At 39.4% G+C, this 22,344-nt stretch overlaps 1 protein-coding gene across 1 annotated transcript in view; it reads right to left on the reverse strand.

Annotated features, from left to right (window-relative positions):
- The window catches only part of LOC116304392 (uncharacterized), a 70,437-nt gene that overhangs the window by 27,669 nt on the left and 20,424 nt on the right, over nt 1-22,344 (reverse strand). Inside the window, exons 26-76 of the mRNA XM_089038061.1 lie at nt 21,538-21,719; nt 20,730-20,910; nt 20,128-20,309; nt 19,974-20,010; nt 19,787-19,842; nt 19,658-19,709; nt 19,470-19,564; nt 18,744-18,900; nt 17,442-17,623; nt 16,951-17,020; nt 16,554-16,627; nt 16,115-16,169; nt 15,543-15,607; nt 15,308-15,461; nt 15,049-15,230; nt 14,708-14,771; nt 14,538-14,630; nt 14,394-14,461; nt 13,999-14,158; nt 13,555-13,736; nt 13,155-13,224; nt 12,922-13,008; nt 12,684-12,758; nt 12,535-12,602; nt 11,852-12,011; nt 11,560-11,741; nt 11,329-11,401; nt 11,145-11,243; nt 10,789-10,856; nt 10,377-10,596; nt 10,077-10,258; nt 9,845-9,917; nt 9,661-9,759; nt 9,290-9,357; nt 8,722-8,881; nt 8,431-8,612; nt 8,286-8,358; nt 8,099-8,194; nt 7,645-7,712; nt 7,160-7,313; nt 6,739-6,920; nt 6,336-6,405; nt 3,547-3,620; nt 3,154-3,322; nt 2,444-2,625; nt 1,946-2,000; nt 1,784-1,836; nt 1,470-1,629; nt 1,001-1,182; nt 580-760; nt 182-363 (exon numbers count right to left, since the gene is read on the reverse strand). Coding sequence (XP_088894187.1) covers nt 182-363; nt 580-760; nt 1,001-1,182; nt 1,470-1,629; nt 1,784-1,836; nt 1,946-2,000; nt 2,444-2,625; nt 3,154-3,322; nt 3,547-3,620; nt 6,336-6,405; nt 6,739-6,920; nt 7,160-7,313; nt 7,645-7,712; nt 8,099-8,194; nt 8,286-8,358; nt 8,431-8,612; nt 8,722-8,881; nt 9,290-9,357; nt 9,661-9,759; nt 9,845-9,917; nt 10,077-10,258; nt 10,377-10,596; nt 10,789-10,856; nt 11,145-11,243; nt 11,329-11,401; nt 11,560-11,741; nt 11,852-12,011; nt 12,535-12,602; nt 12,684-12,758; nt 12,922-13,008; nt 13,155-13,224; nt 13,555-13,736; nt 13,999-14,158; nt 14,394-14,461; nt 14,538-14,630; nt 14,708-14,771; nt 15,049-15,230; nt 15,308-15,461; nt 15,543-15,607; nt 16,115-16,169; nt 16,554-16,627; nt 16,951-17,020; nt 17,442-17,623; nt 18,744-18,900; nt 19,470-19,564; nt 19,658-19,709; nt 19,787-19,842; nt 19,974-20,010; nt 20,128-20,309; nt 20,730-20,910; nt 21,538-21,719 — 6,038 coding nt within the window. The remainder of the gene's footprint in view (nt 1-181; nt 364-579; nt 761-1,000; nt 1,183-1,469; nt 1,630-1,783; nt 1,837-1,945; nt 2,001-2,443; nt 2,626-3,153; nt 3,323-3,546; nt 3,621-6,335; nt 6,406-6,738; nt 6,921-7,159; nt 7,314-7,644; nt 7,713-8,098; nt 8,195-8,285; nt 8,359-8,430; nt 8,613-8,721; nt 8,882-9,289; nt 9,358-9,660; nt 9,760-9,844; nt 9,918-10,076; nt 10,259-10,376; nt 10,597-10,788; nt 10,857-11,144; nt 11,244-11,328; nt 11,402-11,559; nt 11,742-11,851; nt 12,012-12,534; nt 12,603-12,683; nt 12,759-12,921; nt 13,009-13,154; nt 13,225-13,554; nt 13,737-13,998; nt 14,159-14,393; nt 14,462-14,537; nt 14,631-14,707; nt 14,772-15,048; nt 15,231-15,307; nt 15,462-15,542; nt 15,608-16,114; nt 16,170-16,553; nt 16,628-16,950; nt 17,021-17,441; nt 17,624-18,743; nt 18,901-19,469; nt 19,565-19,657; nt 19,710-19,786; nt 19,843-19,973; nt 20,011-20,127; nt 20,310-20,729; nt 20,911-21,537; nt 21,720-22,344) is intronic.

A 22,344-nucleotide genomic window follows, 5' to 3' on the forward strand; every position in this document is an offset into this window, starting at 1 on the left:
GAGATGTCAAGACAACATTTCTCGTTGTTGTATAGTGACTTTACTATGTAATCTTCTAGATTTAATAACTTAAGTTTGAAGATCAGACAAAACAAACATCGAAGTGATTTTGTGTCACGATGGTCACACAATCGTTGACACGAGAAATATTTTCCCCCTACATAATTACGAAGGAAATAACCTTGTTTTCTGTTCTTCAACGCCGACTTTGAGTTCATTCAGCTCTTTGTCGAGTTTCTGTGTTTCTTGTTTGACTGTTTTCTGTTCATTGTCGCTTAAGATGTCATCATCTGCAAGCTGTCGCCCATAGTCCAGAGCAAACTGCATCTCAGGGGCAGACGACTGGAGACTTTCTTCACATTCCTGAAGTAATATAAACAAACCCAAAAATATATCGACTCAAACAAATGAAAAGCTTCAAATTTATTTACAGAATCTTAATTCTAATTTTATTCCAATTCGATTCAGAGACGAAAAGCCACACTGTGGAACCATAATGTTAAATCCCATCATCATCATCATCAGCAGCAGCAGCATCATCATCATCATCATCATCATCATCATCATCATTATGATCACCTTTATTGTTGCTATATTTTCTTCGATAACTTTGCGATTTTTCGGGGTCCTAGTGTTCTTAACCTTGGAGAGCTTTCCCTGAAGGTCGTCCAACAAGGCTCGAACTTTTTCCCGCCATTTTCTCCATTTGGCAAATTTGTCGGATTTCTCGGCATCCATCTGATCGAGCTCCAACTCCAGTCTAAAAGAAAGCATCAGAAATCGTTCTTCTGTAAATTAATTCTAATAATTTGCTGTTAATTCTTTGGAAAATACTTGGTAAGTATTCCGCCAAGTTTTCTCTTGGGGATGACTTTGAATTCGATCAACATGGCGCGGCGAATTCTTTTTCACTTTCTTTTTTGAGATTCTCTTTCTAGGCTTTATTCAACGTTTTTGCTCACTTTTTAAGCTAATTTAAAGGGGAATAACTGAACCTTACCGGATATTCGCGTCGTCTGCTTGTTTCTGTAGAGTCTTCAGTTGAATGTTGAATTCAGAAATGTGTTTTTTGATTTCCATTCTTTCCATTTCACTAAGTTCATTATCATTGGTCAGCTCTTCAGCATAGGCAAGAGCTTCTTGGACTTCCTCCTTTGGCTTATCAAGCTCTTGTTTGCAAGCCTTTAAAAAATATTCCAAAAATTCATTTATGGCAAACTTAAGTCGTAAAAGTTGGGCAAACTTAAATGCTCAGTCTTTTAGTTGTTTTGTGTCAATGAGCTGAATGAAACTCCAGCACTAATGAATTTCATTACCAGCCTATACGAATAGGCACTGTACTCCATACTCAAACATCTATGTACAATTGTATTCAACACTTGCCAATCAGCTGGTAGAAATTCCCTACGAAATGAAGAATGACGAAGTGTTTTTTTGATAGTAGCTAAGTTTCGTCGTACGTGACCTACCTTGGCATCATGAATCTGTTCTTTAAGTGCCTTCCTGCTATTGATGGTATCTCTCGTATTGACTCGGTCAAGCTTGTTTTTTAGCCTATTCAGAAGTTCCTCAAGTTTCTCTCTCCAGCTTCTCCAGCGTGACATTTTTTTCTCTTTCTCAGCCTCTTTTCTAATGATTTTTAATAACATGTTCTATTATTAACTCTCAAAGAATGCGTGACTTGACAGCAAGACAGTACAGCAAATAAACAATTAACAAATCAGTTAGAGTAGAGAGCGTGACAAGTATTAGAATGGTGTGACGCGTGATACTATAGTCTCACCTTAAACGATCTGCGTCATCTTCGAAAGGTTCAGCATGAACCACTTCAACAGGCTGGACAAAAAGACAGATAAGAGTATGAAATACGTCATGAAAAAATTCCTTTGATAACCTTGAATAATCTGGAATACTATATATGATTAATAATCATTTTTTTATTCACCTCTATGGAAATCAAATCTTCTGTTGTGGCCTCCTGGTCTTTTAGTTCCTTCAGCCTTTCAACGATGGAGATTAAATCAATTAGTCAAGACATAGAATAGTAATAAAATGAGAAAAACCAAATATTTTTTTCACAATTCTTTTTTTCTTTCTCTTCTCACTTCTTGATTTATCTTTCAATACGATATTTTCTCCTTTTTCATTCTTCCATCCATCCATCCTTCTACCCTTCCTTCCTTCCTTCCTTCCTTCCTTCCTTCCATTCTTCCATCCTTCCATCCTTCCATCTTTCCATTCTTCCATCCTTCCAAGCTTCCATCCTTCCATCCTTCCATCCTTCCATCCTTCCAACCTTCCATCCTTCCATCCTTCCATCCTTCCATCCTTCCATCCTTCCATCCTTCCATCCTTCCATCCTTCCATCCTTCCATCCTTCCATCCTTCCATCCTTCCTTCCTCAAGCTTGGCACTTCTAAGTAATCTAAAATCAGCTACTGACCGCTGATAGTGTTGGTCGACGTCTGCCTTAGCGTCCTTCAGACCAGCACCAATATTTTCCATATCTTTCTCTACGATGTCCTTGTCTTCCTCGGCGAGATCTTCATCATCGAGAAGCTCATTACCATATTCAAAACTCTCTTGAATTAATGGGATGACTTCAGCGAGTCTGTCCATGAATTCCTGTGAAACACCAAGATACATGTATGACACGAAGTATGTATCTCAGGGTACATCTTTCCAGAAATGCAAAGGTATATACGTCATGGGAAGTATTTGCGAATCAGCAATCGGTTGTTATAAATGCAGCTACCAATACTGAGTTACTATTTGAAGTATTTAGCCTGGGCATTTAAGTAACGGTAATATACTTGGTTCAACCTGACCAATTGGCCCATTTGCTCGACTATCCAATTTCAAATTTTTTTCCGGAACTTTTTAAAATATGAAATTTAAAATCCTCATAAAGGTATTTCGAAAAAGGTTGACGAAGGCTTTGTTGAACTGAGCTTGAAATGTGTGATGTGAATAATGTCATCAGAGCTGGCAAAACGAGCAGACAAAGTTTGGGAAAATTTCAAATCGTTCTGACCTTTGGTTGTGACCTTGGTATTCACATTACCCATAGTGCATTTCAGGCTTCGTATGCAACATGCAGCCTGCACAAAAGAAAACTTCCCAATCATTTATTTGAAATAGCAGTATTCTTACCTCTGTTCTGTCAAGCTGATCGTCGATCTCTTCCTGTGTCTTTGGAGTTTTCTCTGATATGACCTCATCCAAGTCTTGTTTACCCTCGTCTAAAATGCCGTTTAGTCTGTTACGATATTCAAACCATCTTTGCATTTTGAGGTTTTCAGTCGTATCTTTGTCTGGCGTCCTAAAGAAAAAAACCCAGAAATGAGAAATATTAAACCTTGACACTCTACTGACTTTTCCATTCAAGCACTGTGATTGGTTGATTTAAATTTTCGCGCCTCGTGATTGGTTCCAGCAAAATTATTATAACATGACCCTTTACTGGCTTCCCTATTCAAGTAATGTGATTGGCTGATTTAAATTTTGCCGCCTTGTGATTGGTGCCAGCAATAATTAGTAACTTACCTTTCTTTTTCGCCATATCCTTCGTGGAATATCAAATCCCAGTCGTCTCTCTCTGAGAACTGTTCACTGATAAGCTAAAACAAACAAGCCAAACAAATCGACGTCAACTATGACGTGACTAACACCATGTGACCATTTGTACACCATATTTAATTACTCGCTAGATTTATCATGCTTATACAGTGCATAACCCCTCATTATAACTGACACCTAAATGGGACCCTAACCTTTATAAAGCGGACGCTAGGCAAAGTAGAAAGTACCAAAGGTGCCCGCTTAAATAAAGTCACCACTAGATCAATGCAGTAGTATTTTTAGTATATTTTTACCTCTTTCTGATTCTGAAATTTCAGTTCTTAGCAAGGGTTTGAACTTCGTTCCTCTTGCTAAGAAATCTGATGAATTTCAGGTCAAGAAAGACTCTGAATCTTTTTTTCGCCGTACTCGCCTTAAAGCTTTTTTCTCCGACTCTTCTAACTCTAACTGTGAACGTGATGTCTTTGAGCGCCTTTGTCCTCGTAAGTCTAACTGGGTCCCTCCCGAGGGACAATTTTCTTCTCTTGATCTTTTTGTCAATAAGTGTCGCCGTGATATTTCTAATCTCAATCTTAACCGTAAACTCAGTTATTCTAATCTTTCTAAGGACGAGTGGTTGGCTTTACGTCAATTACGCAATCGTTCTGACATTGTTATTAAGCCCGCTGACAAAGGCGGTGCAGTTGTTGTCTGGCGTTCTGACCTGTATAAACAGGAAGCTATACGTCAACTCTCCGATACTAATTTTTATTGTGAAGTGGATAAGGATCTTACCCCTGACAATCAAAAATTAGTTAAAGACACTGTTAACTCTTTCATTTCTGATGGCTCTTTACCCTCCACTGCTAAAAACCTTTTTGTTATTACTCCTCGTACTTCTCACGTCTATTTTCTTCCTAAGATTCACAAAGCTAACAACCCTGGCCGTCCTATTGTTTCTGCTTGTAGTTGTCCTACCGAACTCATCTCTAGCTATCTAGATTCTCTCATGCTGCCTATTGTTCAGTCTTTACCTACTTATATTAAGGATACTAATCACGCTCTTAGTATTTTTAACGATTTTCGCTTTCCTGATAACTCTTCTAAGCTTTTGTTTACTATGGATGTCAAATCTTTGTATACTGTTATTCCTAATGATGAGGGCCTTCGTGCTCTTCAGCATTTTTTCGATCTTCGTCCTGTCCTCGAGCCCAGCACTCCCACTTTGTTACGCTTAGCTGAACTTGTTCTTACTCTTAATTGTTTTTCTTTCGGTGATCGGTATTATCGGCAGATAAACGGTGTTGCTATGGGTACTAAGATGGGCCCTAGTTATGCCAATTTGTTTGTTGGTTATATCGAAAACCTTGTTTTTCAACAATATACTGGACCTAAACCTGAGTTTTTTGGACGGTATATTGATGATTGTATTGGTGCTACTTCTTGTTCGCGTAATGACTTAGATTCTTTCATCTCTTTTGTTAACTCTTTTCACCCTGCCTTAGACTTTACGTGGGAGGTTAGTGAAACATCAGTCACTTTCCTTGACATCTTGCTTAGTGTTAATGACGACCGTCTTAGCACTAGTGTCCATTACAAACCTACTGACTCTCATTCTTATTTACTCTACTCGTCTTCTCATCCTAAGCACACTCTTAACGCTATTCCGTTCTCGCAATTTCTTCGTCTTCGTCGTTTGTGTAGTGATGATCTTGATTTTTCTGTTAAATGTTCTGAGATGCGTTCCTTCTTCCTTAAGCGTAATTATCCTGCTCATGTTATTGATCGCGCCATTCGTAAAGTTTCTACTATTGATCGTACCACCGCTCTCACTCCTCACACTCGTCCCTCTAATGACCGCATTCCTTTCACTCTTACGTATCATCCTATTAACATTTCCATTAAACCCATTGTTAACCGCAACTTTTCTCTGCTTGACTCTGATACTCGCACTTCTGCTATTTTCAACAACCGCCCTCTCTTTTCCTATAAACGTGATCGTAATCTCCGTTCTTTCTTGGTCAAGGGAGTTCTTCCCTCTAACAAAGAACCTGGTACTTTTCGCTGTTCTCGTAAACGTTGTTATACTTGTCCTCACATAGTCTCTCACACTTCTGTTGTCGGTCCTAAATCAACTGTTAAAATCACTGACCATTTTGTTTGTACCACTTCTAATGTTGTATATTGTATTAAATGTACCCGCTGTAATCTTTTGTATGTGGGCGAGACTGGCCGCCGTCTTGGTGATCGCATTTGCAATCATCTTTATGATATTCGCAATAACGATCCCACCAAACCAGTTTCCCGCCATTTTAATCTAGCTAACCATTCTCTTTCTGACTTCATTGTTTTCGGTCTTTCTTTGCTTAACGGCAACAATGATTGTCGCAAGACCAAAGAAATGCGGCTTATTCACCTATTGGGCACTCTTAGTCCCAACGGGATTAATGAACGCTTTATTTTCAACTAACCTTTTCTTTTGTCTTTTGATTGTTTGTTTTTGTTTCCTTGCCTACCTTGCTCTCATTGGTTTCTTTTGTCTTATTCTATCATATATACACTCCTTTCTACCACTTCTTTCTCTTTTACTCCGACGAAGGACTAGCGTCCGAAACGTCAGTAAGTTTTTTCATCTTTTCACGGTGTATAATTTACCTTTTCATCATTACTGTTTCATTAGAAACACCGACGCAGCTCACACTAGTTTTTAGCTAGTTATATCTTATTTTTAGTATAGAGTAGTCATACGAGCAAGTTCGGGAAACCTTCGTTACCTCTTCGTCGACTTTGTTTTCTTCCGGCTTTTGTTGTGAATGAGGCGATCGACCCAAAAGATCTCCAAGCCTTTGGAGAAAGCAAAAAAACTAAAGTTATTACGTGGGAAAGTGAATTAATTGTGAAAAGAAAAAAAGAATCCAAGGAAAAGATAAATAGAAATAAATAAATAAATAAAACCGAAAAACGATTAAAAAAGATAAAAATCAAAGAATCAAAGTGATGAGTAGAAAGGAGAAAATGAAAAAAAATGAAGGAATGGGAGATATATATATAAGCACTGGCTAATCGTGTTCTTGTGAATTTAAAGAAAGACATGATGAATCGCGTAGATAAACAGAAAGAAGCAAATGGAAAATGGAAAAAAATTGGAAAAGAAAAAATGAAAAACTTAGCACTCACTGATTTTGTTCTTCGTTGGCTTTCTTGTAGAGAGTTTTCAGCTGAATCTCTAGTTCTGTGATGTATTTTCTGATCTTTTCTTTTTCTTCTTGATTCAAATCGTCGTCTTTAAGCAGCTCGTTAGCACAGACCAGGGACTTCCTGACGTAAGGCTGCGACTCCTCAATATCTTCCTTGATATCCTGAAATATAGCAGCAAAAAATAAAGAAATAATCGGAACAAGAAGCGTGGTTTCCATGAGGGTAGGGCTACTCTAATCTTAGAAACAAGTCCTCTGTTTTCGTTCCTCAAGGGAAACAACCCCCTCCCCCCCCCCAAAAAAAAACAAGCGTTAGACCTAGCCACCCTACCCATGGGATCAATGAAATGTAAATCCCTACCCCTAGCCCCTTAGGCCTATTACCGTCACGTGACCATTACCTTAGCCTCGTCTTGTTGTTCTTGTATATCGCTTCTATTCTTTGGGGTAGACTGTACACGTTGCAGTTTTCTTTGAAGATGACGTAACATGTCATCTAATTTGTCCTTCCAGTTCCTCCATCGATCAAGCTTTTCTTCTTTCTTGGCCTCGCGCCTGCGCAGAAATAAAACCAAAGGCGTTACCACGCATAGACCCCTTGATCTCATGGCGCCATTAAAATGAAAACCCTTTGTTCAATCCTGCATAACCTCGTCTTGAAACACTTGAATGCGAGGCTACGCTAAGAAAATCTATTGTTCCAGGTAACTTGTTATCCGCGTGAAAAAGTGTGATTTCTCTTATGAAAAGTCATGAGAGTAAAACTATGGCGGCCATTTTAAAAAGTAACCAGGCCTCAAAGTTTTCTATTCGCTAATCCCTCCTCGTTTTCAAAACAGGTTACGATTCAAGATGGCTGCCACGGCTGCGCATTAAGAACACAAACCTTTCTCCATCTTCCAAGTCATCTTCCATTGTCCATATATAGTGATGTATTGGCTGTCTGACCACGAACTAAAAATAGACACATCATCTCTTAGTTGAATTAAAAATAGATTAAAACTTCTTAAAGATTTTAATACCATCTTTGCGATTTCACCTAAGGTTGTAACTCGAAACCAAATTACAAGTTTTAGACTTTAGTTGAATATATGTTGATAAAAATATTTGCCTTACTAAATAAGTTTAAAAAGCTGTGATAATGAATAGAGGCTTTGTACCATCACGTGACGGCAGCTATGTTGAGAAATAATTCAGTTCTCGTGATGGTGCAAAGCCTCTATTTAGAGATACGAGGTTGCGAAGCTTTTTGATCTCGTCTCAAAATCTGCCCCATAATCCAATGCAAGCTCGTTTCCCATACTTTCTTTAATTAGCTGAATTATTTAATGAATTTTTACCATTGAATGTACGAATTCCCCAGGATGCTCATCGCTGGTTTCTTCATCAAAGCTAAAGTCAACTCCAGGCCTCTCTCGGTGGTGAGGATCGATAGCCTGGGGAGAAAAAAGAAGATAGTTAATACTGAGAGAAAAGAAACCGATATTTAAAATTATCCATTTGATTTTACAGATAAAGTGTGAATACCTCTTCTTGGGCAATGGGCCTCGAGTATCTGGTCTTCTCTTGATGTGGTGTTCCTTGTAATAAATCGTCAAGTCTGTAAATTCATTATAAATGTTAGTGTTGAGAATTTAAAATGTTATCAGAACACCCATGTCTTTTGCCTTACCTATCTTCTTCTTCACACGCTCTGGAATACACATCACGAAGATTGACCTCAAGATCAGAAATATATTGTCTTATTTTCTGCTTCTCGTTGTCATCCAACTCCTGGTCTTCTAAGAGTTCGTTAGCGCAATCAACTGCTTGAGTGATACGAGGTCTACAATCTTCAACTTCTTCTTTGCATTCCTATAATCGACACAGGTGACAGTTAAGTATCGCTTTTACTAGCGACGCAAAAGGTCTAGCATATCGTGGGTTTCAGCTAGTCATCTGGTCTATCCACTAAGGTACTTACAGTAGCGTCATCTCTCAGTTCACGTATGGCATTTTTGTCTTTAGGAGTGTCTTGTTCTGTTATTTCGTCGAGTTTTCTTTTAACTCTGTCAACGGAACCGTCCAGCTTGTCTTGCCATTTCCTCCAGTCTTCTAGTTTTTCTTCTTGTTCAGCTTCGCGCCTTGAAAATCGAAAGTCAAATTATGATCATGAATCAAGCGAAAAAACAAAATGGAACGAAAACAAAGCCAATATAGCTATATTTTTCTTTAAAAAAAGATGACGTAAAACACTGTTACCGCGAGAAAGGGAGGAAGGGAGGAAGGAAGGAAGGGAGGGAGGGAGGAAACGAGGAAGCGACGAAGCGACGAAGCGACGAAGCGACGAAGCGACGAAGCGACGAAGCGACGAAGCGACGAAGCGACGAAGCGACGAATTGAGGCTCAAATGTAGAAACAAATTTTGGGTTTTTTCTTTGAGAAAACCCGGATGCAGGTGGGCGGGACTTAACGCACATCCAATCAGAACAAAGGAGTCTTATAATTGCACTAGTTTATTCAAAAGAAAAACTACAAAATATAAAAATTACCTTTCCTCTGGAGTCATGTCTTCGTGCAGTCGCAGAACATAATAATGAGTTGGCTCTTTCGACACAAACTGAAATTTTACGAGAACATTAGTTTCCCTTTACAGCATTTCCCACGCATTAACCGGATGATCAACCTCTTTTCATTTGACGTAATGTTTTCCATTTCAGACCACGTGTCATTCTCTTGAGTATCATTTCTCTGTTTATCAAATATTATTATTTCTCTGCGCATCAGAGGACACATAAATATGGATACAACACAAACAAAAAATCTTATTCTCAAGAGAATGACACATGGTCTGAAATAAAGAAACCTTACACAAATCAAGGTAAAGAAGTCTATTCATCTTTTGCCACAATGACTGAATTACCATTTGATGCACGATTTTGTCAGCATCTGTCTCGTTTTCATGTTCATCTTCCAAGTTCAACTCCCAGTCTGGTCTTTCAGAAAACTGTTGGTCAACGGGCTGGACAAATAAATGATAAATTATTTCATGTGTCTAAAGAATTAAATTGCTTTAATAAGGTGGATTTTCAAGCAAGGTTTCCTACCTCTTCCTGTACAAGATGTTCAACTCTGACATCTTTCGTGGGATGCGGTGTTTGATCCAGGATTTCATCAAGTCTGAAACAAGAAAAGAAACAGATATGTTGGGAAAAAGGAAACCTTTTAGGAACAATTCCAAGTTCTTTCTCGACACCAGAGCCATGTCTTTATTACTGCGCATGCTCATGTAAAAATGCCGAGCATGCGCAGTAAGAATAAGCCAAGTAGAACACCAACCTTTGTTCTTCTTCTCTCGCCTGTTTTCGAATAGCTTTTAGCTCTATCTCGAGAGAAGCAATGTATCTTCTTATTTGTTCCTTTTCTATCTCATCTAAGTCATCGTCGTCAAGAAGATCATTAGCGCAGCCCAAGGCCTTTCGTATTTGGGGCTCAGAATGCTCGACTTCTTCTCTACAATCCTAAGGAAGAAATTGAACAGTGATATGAAAAAAATGTAAGTAACGCAACAGGTGAGTGACTGTGTGAGTGTGTCACAGAATGTGTCACGAATAACGAAGCAAGTTTCCTATCACAGACCTTGACATCTTCTCTCTGATCTTCTATCGCTCTTCTATCTCTTGGTAAATCACTCGTTTTAGCCCTGTCCAACTTATTTTTCAATCTATTGACAAGATCATCAAGCTTGTCTTTCCAGTCTCTCCAACGACCAACTTTTCTCTTCTTTTTCGGCCTCTTTTCTGAAATGAAAGACCATGTCAGCGTTAGTGACGCATCATATTCTTTGGTTTCAAAATTACTAAATTTTGGTCCGGCAAACAAATAGTTAGACCCTAAAGGGCCTTGCCATCTCATGTTAGGAAATTTAGAATCTGCATTTCAAGGACTACGGCTCCGGGAATCCGGAATCCGTCATCTGGATCACTAACGAAAGGAGTCTGATAATTGCACTAGTTTATTCAAAATGAAAACTACAAAATATAAAAATTACCTTTCCTCTAGAGTCATGTCTTCGTGCAGTCGCAGAACATAATAATGAGTTGGCTCTTTCGACACGAACTGAAATTTTACGAGAATATCAATTTCGGTTTAGAACAATTTTTCTCGCATTAACCGGGTGATAGACCTCTTTAGCTTGGGCATAATGCTTTCCCATTTCAGACCACGTGTCATTCCCTTGAGTATCATTCCTTTGTTTAACGGTTGCGCATCAGGAGACGCATGATTATAATTATAACAAAAACAAGGACTCTTATTCTCAAGAGAATGAGATATGTTCTGAAATGGAGAAACCTTACGCCTAAGGTAAAGAAGTCTATTCATCTTTTGCCACAATGACTGAATTACCATTTGATGCACGATTTTGTCAGCATCTGTCTCGTTTTCATGTTCATCATCCAAGTTCAACTCCCAGTCTGGTCTTTCAGAAAACTGTTGGTCAACGGGCTGGACAAATAAATGATAAATTATTTCATGTGTCTAAAGAATTAAATTGTTTTAATAAGGTGGATTTTCGAGCAAGGTTTCCTACCTCTTCCTGTACAAGATGTTCAACTCTGACATCTTTCGTGGGATGCGGTGTTTGATCCAGGATTTCATCAAGTCTGAAACAAGAAAAGAAACAGATATATTGGGAAAAAGGAAACCTTTTAGGAACAATTCCAAGTTCCTTTTCGACACCAAAGCCCTGTCTTTATTACTGCGCATGCTCATTAAAAATGCCGAGCATGCTCATTCAGAATAAGCCAAGTAGAACACGAACCTCTGTTCTTCTTCTCTCGCCTGTTTTCGAATTGCTTTTAGCTCTATCTCGATAGAAGCTATGTATCTTCTTATTTGTTCCTTTTCTATCTCATCTAAGTCATCGTCGTCAAGAAGATCATTAGCGCAGTCCAAGGCCTTTCGTATTTGGGGCTCAGAATGCTCGACTTCTTCTCTGCAATCCTGAGGATAGAATTGAACAGTGATATTTGTAAAATAAGTAACGCAATAGGTGCGTGACTGTATGAATGTGTCACGGAAGCAATTAACGAAGCAAGTTTCCCATCACAGACCTTGACATCTTCTCTCTGATCTTCTATCGCTCTTCTATCTCTTGGTAAATCACTCGTTTTAGCCCTGTCCAACTTATTTTTCAATCTATTGACAAGATCATCAAGCTTGTCTTTCCAGTCTCTCCAACGACCAACTTTCTCTTCTTTTTCGGCCTCTTTTCTGAAATGAAAGGCCATGTTAGTGTTAGCGACGCATCATATTCTTTGGTTTCAAAATTACTAAATTTTGATCCAGCAAACAAATAGTTGGACCCTGAAGGGCCTTGCCATCTCATGTTAGGAAATCTGGAATCTGGATTTCAAGAACTGCGAGTCCTGGAATTAATTAGAAGTATTTCAAGCATTTTCAGCATTGTTTCTCGTTTTGGATGTCATGTACCAAAGTATCCCAAATTGTAGACAAAATCTAGACAACATTATATTGGCCATTACCTAACCAAGAATCTCCTGTAGATCAGTAATAGGGCATCCGACTAGAATCGGATTATTCCTCCAGGCCCTTTACTATGGTTGTGACACGCTTAATGATTTCATCTCATATTTTCAATTGTCAATAAATTAATAATATCTGTTCTTATGCATCTTCTACACTAATTGGGTGGTAGCGGCGGCCATCACAGACTGTCCGTTCGCGAGGCAATCCTTCGCGTGACAAACGACATTCAGATTTGACTATTTATTACCTTTCTGCTGGAGATAAATCATCGAAGAGCAGCGTAAAGACCTCGTGTGTTGGTTCTTTCTTCTTTAACTAATAATTTAATAATATAACATTAGTTAATGGTAAATTGAATATTAATGATAAGAATACGTGGCAGGGTAGAAGGCTCACCTCCTCGTGGGAACTCTCTAATCCATGGTCTTCGTCGTCCTCAAACTTGATATCCACCTTGGCTCTCTTGTAAAACTAACGTAAATCAATCAATCAATCAATCAATCAATCAATCAATCAATCAAAATGAATTAATAGATGATTGAATCAAAATATATGATAAAATAAATAAATAAATATAAATGAAATAAAACGCGTAAACAATTCCTTATTTTTACTCTTGTTGACCGGTTCTTACATGTGGATGAATGTGTTCATGGTGATTATGATCATCTTCGAATCGGAAATCTATTCCCTCTCTTGCGTGGAACTGTTGTTCGACGGGCTGAAATAATATGAATGGATCATGTAAGGATATTGAAAGCTACGAGAGAAAGTTTGACATAAAATTTATTTTTTCGAAAAACAGGAGTAGAATTAAGATAGGAAACGGAATGAAGTGGGAAAAAGGGAAAGAAATGTATAACTTACTTCCTCCTCGACTAAGAATTCTTGTATTTCAAACTTGCTGGGGTGTGATTCGATCAATAACTCGTGGAGTCTATTAACACAGAAAGTATATCAATCACGTGGCCAATCATGTGGTCTGGTAATTTCCTTACAAGGAAATACCTTTGTAACTTAAATAACAAACACATGCATCTGGCAGATGATCACGAATCACGTGATCACGAATCACGCAATCACGAATCACTTGACTACTCAATTTCCATATAAGGCTGTGAGACAAACGTGTGCAACCACTTGTACAATGCAAGTCATAATGTGATGACGAAACATGTGACAGGATAAACTTCCTCATAAGTAAACAACAATTTAGACGAATCACGTGATTAGCCAACTCCTAATGAGGATGTCTGTCATCCCATACCTTTCTTCCTCTTCATAGGCATCTTTGTGGAGCTCTCTTAGCCTGGTCCTCATGTACGAGATATATTCTCTTATCTCCACTTTCTCGTTTTCATCCAGATGTTGATCATCTAGGAGGTCGTCAGCGTGATCTAAAGCATCTCTGATCATCGGCTCAGATTCTTCGATCTCTTCTTTACAATCCTTAGAAAATTAATTTATTTGATAAATAAGAATTTGTCACGTTACTAGCCTAGTCCTGTATCCAGGATTTCTCTCGAGGGGGTTACGCCTCCCTCCCTGCACCCCCCCCCCCCACCCCCCCCTGCACCCCCCCCCCCCCCCCCCCAAGAAAAAACACCCCCCACATACTTGTAACAATTTCACTGCCAATGGTAAAAGGGTCGTACAAGCACCCCAGGACACACTTCTACTGAAAACTGAACATCAATTGTAACGTGCTTACCTGTGCTTCATCTTTCCGCTCGTGCAAGCTCTTTCTGTCTTTTGGTTTCATGCCTGACTTTACTCGATTAAGACGATGGCTGAGACGATCAACTAAACTGTCTAATTGCTGCTGCCAGTTTCTCCACTTTTCAAGCTTCTTCTCTTCTTCAGCGATTTTTCTAGTTATCGAGAAAAAGATCCTTACAGTTAAAATAGCCTATATGATTGGAGCATGGACGGTGTGTGGTGCTCATGCGCCGCCTCTCAACGCTGATGTCATGGTTCGATCCCTCGATTCACCATCATATGTGAGCAGAGTTGCTTGTTGGTTGGCATTGCGCACGTCTAATTAACATTGCGCATGCGCAATTGGCTTTGCGCATGCGCAAAATCACATGACCAGTTTTCACGAACCTTTCCTCAGGTGTCATGTCTTCGTGTAGTGTAGAGAAAATGTCTTCTGGAAATTCGCTTCTCTCGAACTGAAACAATAAATAAATTCTTAGTGTTTAGAAGATGAATGCTGTCACGTGATAAGCGTGTCATGGCAACACCTACCATAGCATGTATAATAGCGTCTTCCTTTTCCATGTCCTCATCCGGGAACTCTATGTCCAGAACCGGTCTCTCTCGGTAATGGACGCCAATGGACTGCAAGAAGTCGAACATTTGCAAAAGTTATATTTTAGAGTTTGAACAAAATAACTATCAAAAGAATTGGGTCAAACCTCTTCGTCGACGAAGTCTCCGCTTCCTTGGTCACTTGGTATGTCTTTCAGCATATTATCAAGTCTGTGAATTGAATAATGTATGACATGAAAACGAGTCTTTCTTGTCCCAGTCTCTTTTACTACATGCCATCATATACGCGTCATCCTCTTCACAGTCCCTCTCTTTAAGCTTTCCTCGTCTCCTCGGACTAGCGTCCGAAACGTCAGTAAGATTTTTCATCTTTTCACGGTGTATAATTTACCTTTTTATCATTACTGTTTCATTAGAAACACCGACGCAGCTCAAACTAGTTTTTAGCTAGTTATATCTTCTGTCCTCTCACGGTCATTCTACTTACCTGTGTTCATCGTGCACAGCCTGCCTGTGTAATATCTTCAGTTGGATCTCTAACTCACTAATGTAAGCCTTGATCTCATCTTTATCCTTCTCGTCGATGTTGTCGTCATGGAGAATGTCGTTGGAAACATCAAGACACCGAACGATCTCGTCTTCTTGTTCTTCAATGTTTTCCCTGCATTCCTTGGAAGTGAATAAAAAATACTGGTCTCAAAACCACGTGACGCCAAAAATAAGAAAAAAATGTAGTAAATAAATACCTTAGCATCTCTTAGTTTCTTCTTGATGTCATCTTTGTCTCTTGGCTTCACCGACACTCTCTCAAGTCTCTCTTTTAGATCCTGGAGAAATTCTTCCAACTTCTCTTCACATTCCCGCCAACGATCAAGTTTGTGTTCATTGTACGCTTGTCGTCTACACGTGGGAAACAAATTCACCATGACAACGATAAGTATATGACGCAAATGGTTTCCATGGTGATGTGAAATAACATACCTTTCTTCTGGAGTTCTTTCGTCCTCTAGATTCATGATGTATTCATCTGTACCTTTCTCGAAAAACTGAAATGACAGAAAAGATGTCAAGCGTCACGCTACATGCATCAAGAGTTCTGCGCTACTGCTCTAAGCGCATGCTCAAAGGGTCAAAAAGTGGGATTATAGGTAACATTTTTAAAAATCGACCTATCTCGAATTCGCTTGACTGACCACGATGGTTTGAAGTTGAGACTGGACCTGATTATTTTATTCTATTGCTATATTTCAATTTTTCTTCCTTATCAAGAAGAATTTTCTTCAATATTCTAGAGCAAGTAGCGTTAAGCTAATTCCAAATCAAAAACAAAACAAAAAACAAAACAAAAAAAAAAGCAATTTTTACAACCAATGATCCCACTTTTTGACCTCTTGAGCTTGTGCTTAGAGCAATATCGCGGAACTTTTGATGCATTTATAAACGTAAACAGAGAACTCGGTTGCCATTTCAATCACGCGAGGAGAAGAATCACACGTTGAACAACTGGGATCGCTTGGTCAGGATGTTCTGTTTGAACTCTTAAGATGACTAACCTTTAGGTTAACGGTTTGGTCAACTGAGTTGAGTCTGAGTGGAGATGGTGGCACACTGAGTCAGAAAAAAAAACTAAATTAAAAAAAAGGCTGAGGTAAAATGGGTTACGATTTGAAGTGCTAAAACGAGTTTAAGGTCAAATATACGCATAATTAGAAAATGTTATACAGTGAAATAGCTAGTTAGTATAGCATCACAAACATCGCAGAGCATCATGGTAACTTTTGGGTTCAGTAGGAACCAGTTCATATGCAAAAGAAAAAGATGACTAGAAATATTGTGAGAAATGAGGCTACATTTTGAATCACAAGTATCGCAGAGCATCATGGTAGCTCTTGGGTATCCTTCTAAATGGAAACTTCTTTGCTCTTAGCAAATTTCTTTGATCTTCGTCGTTTTGTATAAAGTAATAGTAACAAATCAGTGTCACAGACATACTTTACGAGTTGGTCATCTAGTTTTGACAGACCGTCCCAGTCTGGCTCTCGCTCCTGGAACTGCTGTCCGATTGGCTGACAACAAAACAAATAAACATACACAAAAATAAACAAAAACAACAAAAACAAAAATTGTCATCCCCAGTCCTTTGTTCACGTGCAGAAGAACCGGGTACGAGACTAAAACACAAAATAAAAACAAACACACAAAAAGAATATTTAAATGATTGAAAAAATGTCGTTCCCAGTCCCTCATTCTGACGTGTAAAGCAAGATGAGAGAAACTGAGTATGAGGCTAAACAACAGAAAGAAAAAAAGACATGGAAAAAGAAACAAACAAAAAGGAAAGAAGAATAAGGAATGTAACCAGCTGAACAGACGAGCGAGCAGATGTTACCTCTTCTTCCACAACATCATCTTCTTTGACTAATTTTCTTGGATGACGTTTTTCCAAAAGTTCTTCAATCCTTAAAAGCAAAATGATAAATGCGAAATAAATTTAAAATCTTTTAAAAATAAAAAAAAGTGATTTTGGTTTTGCACAGCGAATCTGAGGTCACGTACGCCATTTTGAAGCCCAGTATTCTTGCATTATATTTACATCAACCAACATGACGGTCGTGAATTGTGGATGTGACGTCATAGCCGCCATGGCAGAGGGATTTATTCTTATTGTTTATTGATATTATCCAATACTGTGTATTTGGTTTCTGAGTAGCATGTGACGTCATAGCTTCCATGTTGGATGATTTAACAAAGTATTTCTCATTGTTTACTCAAGTGACATCATCTAATATGGCAGCAATAACTTCTGTTATGTGACATTCTAGCCAGAACTGTAACCAATCGCATTTTTCTAGTCGCATTCAATTGATCCTAAATACAAACCTTTTTTCCTCATCGTTCGCCTGTTGGTGGATGTTTCTCAGTTTGATCTCCAGCGTAGCGATATAACCTCGGATCCTTTCCCTCTCGGCCTCGTCCACGTCATCATCGTCGATAAGGTCATTACCCAATCGTATGGATTCACGAATCATCGGCTCAGAACCCTCGACTTCCTCTTTGCATTCCTGTCAATCGAAGATAAAATCAAAGCTGTAACCAATAGCAACCAACGTTAGTAAGTAGTCACGTGGCAAGCCAAACGAATAAAGAATAAACCACACGTAATAAACGAATACAATAACTTGAAGAATTGTATGGCCAAAGAGCTGCCGTTTCTCCTTGGGGAAATAGTGCCCGATTGGGGGAGCTGTGGAAAAGTTGGACGTGACTGGAACTTTCCCTTTTCCATCACATTCTTTTCCCATTTCTGTTTGAAACCTTAAAAGCTTAACGAAGGAACGCCTGCTCTTTCGCATACGATACTCCACTCTCGACTACAGAGTTTTAGCAATTTTTACTGCGCATGCTCGACAAAAAGCTAGGTAAAATTTTTGGAGCATGCGCAGTAGAACGACAGGTCTCTTGGGTCAGGATTGACGGTTACTCTAGAAGACACAACGACAAACGTCCTCAGCGGTTAGCAACTTAAGACATGTTAAACACAGACTTATAACACCGAATTAACTACTACAATGACGTCACTACTACGGATAATCTCTGGTTTGAGAGTTCATGTTGCGAACCTTATGATTCATCCAAGCTTGTCCTATTGCATTATCGTCCTGTGATTAAGATTAGAGCTCAAATATAAGCATAGTCTTTACACTTGTTACTCTAGTAAGCAAGCATCTTGGACGGAATCTAAGAGTGGTCGCTTACCAGAGGTTAATTAGTCTAGTAGTTACTTTATCCCGCTGAGGCACCCTCCACCTTAATATTAACATGTATTATTAATATTTATCAATATTATTATTCATTATTAATTTTTAATCATTATTAATTTACCACCATAAGGAATCGTATTAAATAATATTGGTCGGATAGTTGTCGGTGGTCGCTTACGAGAGTTTATTCTAGCGGTTTAGTCCTGCTTACCTAGCACCGACCACCTCAATTCGGACACTGGGTGGTCGTTTAAGAGAGGGTTTCTTAAGCCATGATATTTATTTTATATTACATGCTGCATTCTTTATGATGTCATTAACGAGAACAGCCAATCATATACTTATACACTGACCCTCCTGATTGAATCAGGATTAGTCATGTGACCAGTAGTCACGTGACAAGCCGTGCTATATTTGGTACCTTGGCGTCTTCCTGCTGTTCTATGAGGTCTTTCAGGGATATTGGATCAGCAGCTTTGATTCTGTTCAATTTTTCCATAAGTCTTTTCAGAAGCTCATCTATTCTTTCTTTTAAGTCGCGCCAGTGTCGAAGCTTCTCTTGTTTCTCGACTTCAAATCTGAAAATAACAATTTGCGATGTAAGAAGGATTAGTACCTGCAAAGAGCAGAGCAGAGCAGAGCAGAGCACAGCAGAGCACAGCAGAGCACAGCAGAGCACAGCAGAGCACAGCAGAGCACAGCACAGCAGAGCAGAGCAGAGCAGAGCACAGCAGAGCACAGCAGAGCACAGCAGAGCAGAGCACAGCAGAGCAGAGCACAGCAGAGCAGAGCACAGCAGAGCACAGCAGAGCACAGCAGAGCACAGCAGAGCACAGCAGAGCACAGCAGAGCACAGCAGAGCACAGCAGAGCACAGCAGAGCACAGCAGAGCACAGCAGAGCACAGCAGAGCACAGCAGAGCACAGCAGAGCACAGCAGAGCACAGCAGAGCACAGCAGAGCACAGCAGAGCACAGCAGAGCACAGCAGAGCACAGCAGAGCACAGCAGAGCACAGCAGAGCACAGCAGAGCACAGCAGAGCACAGCAGAGCACAGCAGAGCACAGCAGAGCACAGCAGAGCACAGCAGAGGAAAGAAAGAAAAAGAGAATGGGAAAGAAACGAGACGAGAAGACAGGAAAACTCACTTTTCTTCGGGTGTCATATCATCATGCAACAGCTGTAAGTACTGATCAGCGGTTACATTTTGTCTGATAACAAACAAGTGTTCTCCGGGTTGGTGCTGCAGAATATCAGATAACAACAGTAAGTAAGGGGAACAGTCAAGCTATTCTAATATCAGTTGATGCCAAACTTTCTTCCCTCAATGTAGTACCTTCATGTGTACGGTCGTGGAAGAGACTTGTGTGTCGTGTTCATCTGGCATGCTAAAAGAAATAAAGAATATTATGTTAAATATTTGACCAAAGAGATAGAAAATATAAAAAAATTATTAAATACTCACTCTCGATCTCTTAAGTCAAAATCAACTGCACTTTCTGAGACTTGCTGTTGCATCGGCTGAGAGCAAAAGATAAAATGAATGAATGAATAAAGAATAACACGGATAACTGGGTGATGAATGAGTGAATTAGTCGTGAAGGAAGGAAGGAAGGAAGGAATGATAGGTGTATTATAGCAAAGCATCGTACCGTAACTTCATCCACTTCTGCCCTCAAGGACTTCAGCCTGTACAAGAAAAGAAAGAATACAATCATAATCTTTTTGCGTCCCTCTTGTACTTTGAAGGAATATAGCTTGTTCATAGAGATACATTAAAACCGTGGAACCCAAGGAATGTCTTACCATTCCTGATGGTCTTCAAATTCTTTCTTCACTCCACCAAACCCAATTTGCAAGTTCTCTATGTCATCCTCAATGATGTCTTTGTGTTGTTCGCTAAGATCATCATCTTCAAGGAGCTGGTTACCAAACGACAGGCCTTCCTTCACGTGAGGAAGAAATTGAGCCATTTCTTGAAACACCTCCTGCAAAATACGACAGGAAAATGAACATAAGAAACGAATATTCGCATTTCCTTGCGCCATCTTGAAAGTTAACAGTGCTTTTGCACCGAAGCAAGAACGGCGGTGATCTTGTAGTGATAGACCTTTTTTAACACCTTGGACAATTATTCACATGTCTCTATCATTGCAAGCTCACCGTTCGTCTCGCTTCAATGCACAAGCACGGCTACCTTTTAAGATGGCACAGGGAACTGTTAACAGGGACTATTCGAGGCCAACCCTGGAAAACTGGGGAATTCAATGTGACAATTTCCCAAAGGGGAAAAACAACATTAGCGTGAAGTATTCTGATTGTTGTGCGCTTTCTTTTAAAAAAGGATTATAGGCAAAAATTAATGGGAAGAAAAGAAAAGAAAATGATTGAATTTGTCTTTCCCTCACCTCACTTTCATCCAACTGTTCATGTATTTCTTCAGCAGTTATTGGTCTTTGCTTCGACTTCATTTCCTTGACTACTTCTTTTGCGTTGTCTAGCAAACCGATTAACTTTTCTTTCTGTTCTACCCACATCTCATATTTTCCTCCTAGTATTTTGCGCTTCTCTTCTAGCAAGTCTGATAACCTAGAAATAGAAGATAGTACAACAGTTTTTATATGTTAATTCCTCAGAACCGCGCGTGTATGTCTTTAAGTTAAGTATAGAGCCGTATATAGTGGGAAACGTACGATATTGACCTACCACACGTACACGGCATGATAACACTGAAATGGCTTCCCTTAAGAATAGTTATCGCACGAGTGGGAAACTTACGGTACTGACTTACAGCACGTACACGGTACGACATGCCATAACATTGAAATGGCTTCCCATAAGAATAGTTATCGCACGAGTGGGAAACATAAAGTACCGACTTACAGAACGTACTACACGGTAGGATATACCGTAACATTGAATTGGCTTCCCATAAGAATGGTTATCGTACGAGTGGGAAACATACGGTACTGACTTACAGCACGTACACGGTACCACATGCCGCAACCTTGAAATGGCTTCCCATTGTCTTCTAGTAATTCATCCAATCAAAAACGCTTAGTTACGGCTACGGATATAGTAAGACTACAGTATGGATACAAATTTGCCGTATCGTTTTCTATAAAAGGGACTAGTGTCGCCTTCTCGACGGCTGCGGGTTGCGCCTGAGTAGACAAACATTCCATTTTCTATTTAGAAAAAGATACGTAATATTACCTCTTGTGCTCGTCATTGACATCGTTTCTAAGTTCCTTGAAGCCATCTCCCATCACCTCCATCTCGTTCTCTATTCGGTCCTTCTCCGGTTCATCTATCTCATTGTCATTCAAAAGCTCGTTACCGTAAACGTAACCAGACTGAATATCAGGGACCACGGCCAGGATCTCTTCAGATAATCCCTACGGAATGATTGTGTACAGGTCTCAGTATTATTAGGGTCTTTAAGATTTGCAAAATCTAGGACAGCGACGTCAACCGGAAGTGTAAATAATTTCTCTTTGAGGTTCTGTTCATTGAAGATTTCATTCAAAACATTGTCAGTAAAGTCAACTCATTCACAGGGAAGACAGATTTTAAAGACTCGAAACCCAAAGTGCAGTAATTTACACTTCCGGTTGACGTCGTCGTTGCAGATTTTGCAAATCTTAAAGTCCCTAGTATTCTACACTAGGAACCGTTTATTGAAAAGGGAAGGGGGAGGTGGTCGTACAAATGGGGGAAAATTAAAGGTAGGGTCAAAAAACATTTAGTGCAAGCCTCTAATTAATAACTGGTCCCTTAGGGCTTGTGGAAGTCGGGATAACGCTAATTCACTAATTCATCTGTGCGTTTTCATTGGATGAGACGGACGGAAACAATGCGATTGAGTATGAGAATCAAGGACCAAGGGAGGGAGGGGCGAGGCAAGAAAAAGACAGGAAACCCATAAAAGAAGAAAGAGGCAAACCCCTAGTAAAACATTTTAAATACTAATGCTAGCTATCTGGCAACACATTTAAAAAAATCATTAATTTTCATTAATAG

This window comes from Actinia tenebrosa, unplaced genomic scaffold (genome assembly GCF_029948245.1).
Source record: "Actinia tenebrosa isolate PJP-AT-01 unplaced genomic scaffold, QUT_ActTen_1.0 PGA_scaffold5__44_contigs__length_20552954, whole genome shotgun sequence".
In the NCBI taxonomy this organism is placed as follows: Eukaryota; Metazoa; Cnidaria; class Anthozoa; order Actiniaria; family Actiniidae; genus Actinia; species Actinia tenebrosa.